At 42.8% G+C, this 8,195-nt stretch overlaps 1 protein-coding gene across 8 annotated transcripts in view; it reads left to right on the top strand.

Moving 5' to 3' along the window:
* The first annotated feature begins 7,398 nt into the window (after positions 1-7,398).
* The window catches only part of UNC93A (unc-93 homolog A), a 37,814-nt gene continuing 37,017 nt past the window's right edge, over positions 7,399-8,195 (top strand). For 4 of the 8 annotated variants that reach the window (XM_030556756.1, XM_030556757.1, XM_030556750.1 and 1 more), the window contains exon 1: positions 7,497-8,016. In XM_030556756.1, the coding sequence (XP_030412616.1) occupies positions 8,005-8,016 (12 nt within the window). In that variant the 5' untranslated portion in view covers positions 7,497-8,004. The other 4 variants (XM_030556752.1, XM_030556751.1, XM_030556758.1 and 1 more) reach the window with 4 other exon arrangements.

The following is an 8,195-nucleotide window of genomic DNA, read 5'->3' as shown; positions in this document are numbered from 1 at the left end:
TATCACTTGGCTCAAACCAAGTGCTATCACTCCCTTGGATACATGAACATTATAATGCATTCCATTCTAAATAATCCCCTGCCCCTACCTATTTGTCTTACATTTTTATAATGCACCAATCCCTGTGCAAAATGCCCCCAATCTGATATATTTATTTATGCTGGGAACCACCTTCCTTCATAGTCACATTGACTTGAATGCTATACTACATTAGCAAGAGTAGCAGAATCTGACCCAGCATGTTTTTCCTTTTTGTTCCTTTGGTGCAGAGAAGCATGACTCAGTCCGCATAGGATTTTTTTAAGAGCACTGACAAATACATTTACAAAACACTTTGAAACAAATGGAGGTTAGCAATAACGAATTATTTCTGTCCCACAAAGCTGTTTTCTTTGTTCTGAGTCTACAGCAAATATACAGTATACCACAGTTTGATTTTTCTTTACTTCCTCCCCCAAAGACCTACAGATTTTCAGTGTCTCTAAATTGTTAGAGTCAATTTTACAGCCAGAAGCCAGTTCACATATTGACGGTCATCTGTTGAATACAAAGCAACTCCACATTGGACTTTCTGTGGGTGACAGTCCAAGAGGAGACAATAATGACTCACATTTACAAGAAAGAAATGGGAGAAAGCTACAAATCACCCTATTTCTAACCCATTAGGAATGTTGTCTCTGACACACCAGCTCTTAGATCAGATTTTCAGAAGAGCTCTGCTCCAATTTAAACACTTAAATCAGATTCTTTGTCCATTTTTAAACCGTAAATTAAATTATGTTTTCCTATTGCAACCCATTGTCCCAAGTTGAAATCTGTTTCTCCTGGTCTTAGGATATATGTGTACTGCCAAAACACTTATCTTCATAAAAGTAAGTCACCACAGGAATGCTTTACCTAAAATTTTAACTTTTTAAAAAATGGAAAAGAATTGAAAATAAAAATAGTTAAAGCTCAGGATCAAGGCCATGATTCAGCAAAACACTTACATATGTGTTTAACTTTAAATACATGCTTAAGTCCCCTTGATTTCAATCCCAAATATGGAGTATTTCATACCCTTAGAGTTCAGTCCTGAGCTCCACTCCAGGTCCTTTGTGCTTCTCCAACAGCAGTGCAAAGGGGCAAGAAAGCCAGTGGTTCTTCCCAAATGGGGATTCTCCTAGCGTGGGGGCATGCTTGGGTGGCACAGAGTTGGTATCTAGTCTACTGCTTTCCAACTCCCAGGACCCATTGCAGAGGGACATTCTGAGGGTGTGGCCTGAGTATACTGCCCTCCAGTGATCCCCAGTTGGTAGAGCAGTCCCTTTGAGCATAGCCACATAGGAATTGTTTAAAGCAGCCTGAGTTGAGCTTTGAGACCCAGCATTGGTGATCTCCCCTCACCCACCAGCTGTCCCTAGCATTTACAGAACATGTGGACTTAGGCTTCTGTATGCAAAATGAGGAGGCACTCAGCTGGTGAGTCTACATGGATACTGAGCAGTTCCCTTTCAAATCCTCTTTTCAGTTAATGCTGCGAGTTTTTTCTCCTTCAGGTTCCATAGAAGATATTCTCTGTTCCACTTATGCTTAAATTATATATGTTTTTAAACAGAGGGAGAAAGAGCTAAAATCCAAACCACTTTAGGTTAACATAGCCATATAAAATAGTTATATCACAAATTTGAAACCACCATATATCAGTTACATTATCCCTAAACCAAAGCAAAACTTCTCCAGCAAGATTATATGTGATGTCTAGCCACAGTGGGTGATGTACATTAGACCCCAGCTTCCACAATAATTCCTTTGCAGCTTGTCCATTTTGTCATGTGTCCATCAGGTATAGAGTAATTGAATCCCTTGCCCCTTAATGTAAAATGTGGAGGGCTTTGATCAGTTTTGTCCCATGTGATTTGAATCTGTGCACATGTAACCCCTGCTTGGAAAACGTGGAGCCATTTTCCTCTCTAGTGACTGGTTCATATAAAAGAGATTAGTGAGCCTACTGCTAAGTGCTTTAGCTCAAGTGATTGAGGCTCATATTTTAGCTCTGCAGGTTCTGGTTTAAAACCCTCAGTGTTCAAACATTCTGGAAATTATCAGAACTATTGCTAGAAAAATTTTTAACTAATCTATTGAAATCACATCATGATTTTGCTTGCTGGGAAATGTGACCACTTTAAATCTGAAGGGTGAAGAGAATCATGCTTATATTAAGTGTAAACAATGCTAGTGACTGGAAGAAAGTGTCTCATGCCCACATGGATTGGCCCACACCCTCTTTCATCTAATATGTGGGCAAAATTCCTATTGAAGGCCTTGGTTTATAAGAAGTGCCATTGCAAAAGAATGGACAAACAAGAAAAATGTTACAGACTTGCGATCTCTGCTTTGGAGATCACTCCCACAAAGTTACTTGTGTTGAACTTATGAATGACTTCATATACTGTACAGATGTAGCCTCCCAACATTTTGAACTGCTGCTGTTCTCATATCCATCCACTTAATGCTGAATAATGGCACACAGATATTTTGACTACTTCAGTATACATGTCAGAAGCTATGTTTATATGCAAATCTACATAATTCATAACAACATTTCTTCTTAAAGTAGCCACCAACAAATGCTCTGGCTCACTGGCTTTAGAGAATCCAGTAAACATCTCTCTTTTACCAAACAGCGACTGTGAAGGTTAATGAAAGTGGTTAACTGGGAACTGGCTGCTACTTTGTGGTTTCCCTCATGCTGCTCTGACAGTCTTTCCTAGCTGGTTCACAGACTGTTGCCTCCAGAAGTGCTTGGAGGATCTCTAGACATATGCTTCTGACACTGCCCCACCACCCATCCTACAGGAACTTAATGCTGCTCCAACAATTTTTAGAGTATCACAGGCATTTGTCAGCGTAGCAGTCTACTTGCTGCAAGCCATGGACACAAGCATATCAAGGACGTGATCCATTGCTCACTGAAGTCAATGGGAGTCTTTCCATTGATTTCAGTGGGTGGTTTATCAGGTTCCACGAGTGGTTCTTAATAAGAAAACACTAAGGGGAAGCCAGTGTCATTGTTCGGAGCAACTGCACTTGCACCCACTCTAGGTTCCCAGCTTCTCAGCCATCACCTCTGTTGAGTAGAGACCCATGTTTTTCTCCCTCCTGACTAGGGCTTTTTCAGGCTGCACAGTTCCCTGCCTACACTGTGATACCCACATCAAGCCAGACTGCCTAACCAGGCCAGTGTCTGTGCATCACTTTCTCTCTGAAGACTTATGAACAGCATAATTTCCAGCAGTTATAAAACCATACTGCCCTTTATAAGCAATCACATTTATTCTTAAGGCAAAAGCATTACAGAAAAAAACATAAAAACAATACAATTGCTGAGATGCATGCTAAAAGCTTCCCAGAGGTCACCCATCAGTCTTATGGGGCCAAAGTCCTTCTACTTGTTCCTAGAAAGGATTGCCCTCTCCCGGATAGAATGTTCTGTCCATTTGCAAGATCAGAAAGGAGACCCTGAGTCAGTTTAAATTCAGGCTATTTAAAAGTCATTTCTTTGTCTGTTCGTCTCTGAAGAATTCAATTTGAGCTATTATATGTAAGTCTCCCTCATGGTATTTCTCCGGAGGTGTTACATCCTGAGTGAATTTGCCTAATCATCCTCCACTGTTCTGAATTCCTGGAGGGGCTGTGATTACCCTGCCCCATGGAGTTAATCATAGAATCATAGACTTTAACGTCAGAAGGGACCATTATGATCATCTACTCTGACCTCACGCACAACGCAGGCCACAGAATCTCACCCATCCACTCCTGTATCAAACCTATGTCTGAGTCATTGAAGTCCTCCAATCAGGGTTTAAAGACTTCAAGGTGCAGAGAATCTTCCAGCAAGTGACCTGTGCCCCACGCTGCAGAGGAAGGTAAAAAATATCCAGGGCCTCTGCCAATCTGCCCTCATGGAAAATTCCTTCCCGACCCCAAATATGGCCATCAGCTAAACTGTGAGCATGTGGGCAAGACTCATCAGCCAGCCACCCAGGAAAGAATTCTCTGTAGTAACTCAGATCCCACCCCATCTAACATCCCATCACAGGCCACTGGGCATATTTACCACTAATGATCAAAGATCAATTAATTGCCAAAATTAGACTATCCCATCATACCATCCCTTCCATAAACTTATCAAGCTTAGTCCTGAAGCCAGATATGTCTTTTGCCCCCACTACTCCCCTTGGAAGGCTGTTTCAGAACTTCACTCCTCCAATGGTTAGAAACCTTTGTCTAATTTCAAGTCTAAACTTCCTGATGGTCGGTTTATATCCATTTGTTCTTGTGTCCGCATTGGTACTGAACTTAAACAATTCCTCTCCCTCCCTGATATTTATTCCTCTGATATATTTATAGAGAGCAATCATAACTCCCCTCAGCCTTCTTTTGGTTACCTAAACAAACCAAGCTCTTTGACTCTCCTTTCATAAGACAAGTTTTCCACTCCTCGGATCATTCTAGCAGCCCTTCTCGGTACCTGTTCCAGTTTTAATTGATCCTTCTGAAACATGGGAGACCAGAACTGCACACAGTATTCCGGATGAGGTCTTACCAGTGCCTTGTGTAACGGTACTAACACCTCCTTATCTTTACTGGAAATAACTCAACCGATGAATTACATGCAATCCCAGGCTTACAATGACACATAAACTTAATACAGTCAACTCTCCCAAAGAGATTGCACAAAATTGCCATATCTGTCACAGCCTGAGCTTTCATAAACATGATAAAATGTTAAAACGTGTATACATGGGGTGTTTCATAGGTGTCATTGAATGACTGAGGGACTGGGAATGGAATGTAGAGCATTTCACCTTTTAAAAACTCAGTTTATTAGGCTGAGGGTTACTGAAAATCATTAGCATCCCAAAAATTATTTGGTGACTTATTTCAGATGTGTTGTAGGCCTTTCTGACTGGACAAATGACTATGTCACACATACACAAAACACCACCAGAATTGACACTAATTATTTACTAATATTTCCTGACATTGCAGTGCAATGGTCTAGGTAAAGCAAGCTAAAGTCTTGTTTGGGTTGCCTACTGATGAACTCACCATTACAACTGGCAGCCTCAGCAGACACCAAGAAAAGAACAGGCATGGAGAACTAATTTCCCCCTAGTTGAGTCATCCAGAGTCAGTGGACATGCTCTTCTATTTGGGCATGAAAATTGGGATATACTTGTATGTCCCCTGGGTCCATTACTTGACTATAAGCCCTTGGAATGCTTCCTAATCTGCAAATGTATACCATCTGGACACAGTATTCTGAGAGCTGGAAAGAAGACTGCAGTGGGCACGTGCCCAACAGCTAGGGTGACCAGACAGCAAATGTGAAAAATCAGGACGGGGTGGAGGGTAATAGGAGCTTATATAAGAAAAAGACCCCAAAATCAGGACTGTCCCTATAAAATCGGGACATCTGGTCAGCCTACCAACAGCAGCCAGAAAACTCAGCAGCTGAGAAACTGGTCTCCAATCACCCAGTACTGTTTCTTGGGGATGGGTAAACTGCATTGTAGTGTTTTGACCATTCAAAACTAGATATGCAAGAAAGAATCAATTTAAAAATTGATCTTAAGATTCTGCTTTCTTTGGGAAATAAGGATTGCTATTATTTTTCATGATCAGCAAGGGATGAGGTTATGTGGGGGTTAGGGTGACCAGATAGTCAGTGTAAAAAATCGGGATAGGATGGGGGTAATAGGTGCCTATAGAAGAAAGCCCCCAAAATCGGGACATCTGGTCACCCTGGTGGGGGTGGCTTCATAAATATTATTTTGTTTTACTAGCTCAGGGCATACACCAGGGGCTGACATGACTACGGAAAGGTTTCAAACAGAGAAGGAACAGGAAACAGTTTTGCAATTCTAATAAGCACCCTGGGACTGTTTGCTTTTAGATCTGGGTAAGATTAGAACTACACAGGAACGTTTGCCAGCCTCACAGCACAGAGGGGGAAATCAGGACTGATTCAGATGAACAGGCTGTAAATTGCTGCCACTGCAGTGACAGACTCCAGTGACTGCTTTTAAGAGGTCTGTCATCAATATTGAAATTGCAATTCACAGCAAGCCTCCTGAAAGGTAATTCAATTGAACAAATGGCTAAGGGCTAGAGTCTGACTAGCTTGTGAACATAGCATGTGTGCATGGGGATGAGCAAGGAGCTTCCTCCCATTATGCAGCATATGTAAGGCCAGCCACCACTACAGTCCCTGCACTTAGGTGCTTTGCACCTTACAGTCATTTACGCCTCTGCAAGGTGGGCATAATGATTTTGTTGAACTCTTCCGTTGGGGGAAAAAAAACAAAAACGAAACATTTTTTGACTAGCTCTAATCATAACTCTTTTTTTCTGCAATGTACAATTTACCCTACAGGAGCCCTTTCATTGCACCTCAGGCATATATCACATTTTTTTTCCTATTTTTGTTTCACTAGTTTGTATTCTAAGAGTCTGATTCTGCAACCCTCGCTCACATTCAGTAGTACCTGCTCCCACTGACCTCAGTGGGCCTGCTCACATGAGCAACTGCTACAGAGAATAAACTAGGCTTGGAGTCTCTATTGCCTCGCACTTTGCACTCGTCAAAGCAGGTATGAAATGCTTCCTGACTAGCACTCCCTTTGCACTGATGTAAATGACCACACTGGGGACAAGGCAGTGGAGAATCAGAACCTCAAGCTCTTAACAGGCACTCATCACCAAGAACACTGGGAGGCCGAGAGGTTTCTGTACATTACAACAGTGATTCTCGGCTTTTTCCATCCCATGATCCTAATTAAAAAATGTTTCAGGCTCCCCCCTCTCCTATTTAGCTATAAAGACAGGTGCGGGGAGAGTTGTGACCCCTTGAAGCCTGTTTGTGGCTCTTCTGGGGATCACAAAACCCAGTTTGAGAATCTATGAGTTATAGCATCTTTTGTGTTAGTTTGGCAATGGGCATTGCTGACATGGGTATGTGCCTGGCAAACTATCTATGGCGTTTATATGATTCCCCCATCACTGTTGTGTCTGAGTGCCTCACAATTTTTGATCCCTGTGAAGTAGAGAAATTCTATTATTCCCATTTTACAGATAGGGAACTCAGTCACGGATAGGGAAAGCGGCTTGCCCACAGGTGCACTGGAATTCTGTGATGTAGTAGTGAATTGAACTCAGAGAAGCTAAACTAGGACATTAACTGCTGGACTATACTTCTTGTGCAGTTGGAATAGGCAAGATGTTGCAAGCTTAGGGACAGCATGTAAGTGGGCTTAGAGATGAGTGCAGGAGGAGTGGTGAGGCTGCTTTCATTATCACAGAGAGGGGAGGAGTAGTAAGAAATGATGGCAGAGATGTAGGCATGGTGGAGTCATATGTGGCCCTGCAGATAAGAGAAGAAAATTAAACTTCAGAGTGAAGATGATGGGATGCCACTAGAGGGATCGAAGAGAAGAGTGAGTCATGAGTACACCAGTAATTTTGAGGCGTGATCATATGAGATGTTAACAAGCAGTTGAGAGAATTTCCTGAGCTGCCAACAAGTGGCGACTGAGTTTTGCAGAGCAGCCATGGTACAAGCCTCTGTTGTTCACAAACAGAGGCAGGATAGTTTTAGAAGATAAGACATGGATGGGCTGAAGGCTTAGCAGAGGAGAGCTACCGCAGGTAGAGATGTGAATGCAATACTCATACTAGAGAAACAGACTACTTCATGTCTGGGGAGCTTCCAGCTGAGTTTAATGTCCTACTGTATCTGTGACACACAGATTAAGTCTGGCACCCTGACTGAGCAAGCAGGAAATGCTTCTTTGTCCTGGCTCTGTGGGATTCAGGGGAGGAGCCCTACTGTGTGAGAGCACCCTGCCCCAAGCAAGTCCCAGCCTCTGCTACAGGACCAGCACAGGTTAACCGAACAACTGGACTCAGCAGAGGTGGCAAATGCTGTGAGCTTCCTGCAAGTAAGAACCACACAGCCCCATGGATGTACCGGTAAGAAGCCACGGCTGAGACTCCTGTCTGTAGTCACTCTGGTCTCTTTCTAGCTAGGCGTCTTTCCCCACACCAGCTCACTCTGAGTGCAGAGCAGGGGAAGTTTCTCCTCTTCTCACCTTTGGGGATAGGTAAAGGGAGCGGAGGGGTGAGGACATGCACAGTGTGAGAGGGAAGGC

This window comes from Gopherus evgoodei, chromosome 3 (genome assembly GCF_007399415.2).
Source record: "Gopherus evgoodei ecotype Sinaloan lineage chromosome 3, rGopEvg1_v1.p, whole genome shotgun sequence".
In the NCBI taxonomy this organism is placed as follows: domain Eukaryota; kingdom Metazoa; phylum Chordata; order Testudines; family Testudinidae; genus Gopherus; species Gopherus evgoodei.
The sequence above is the reverse complement of the archived record's forward strand: the minus strand, read 5'-3'. Positions and strand labels throughout refer to the sequence as shown.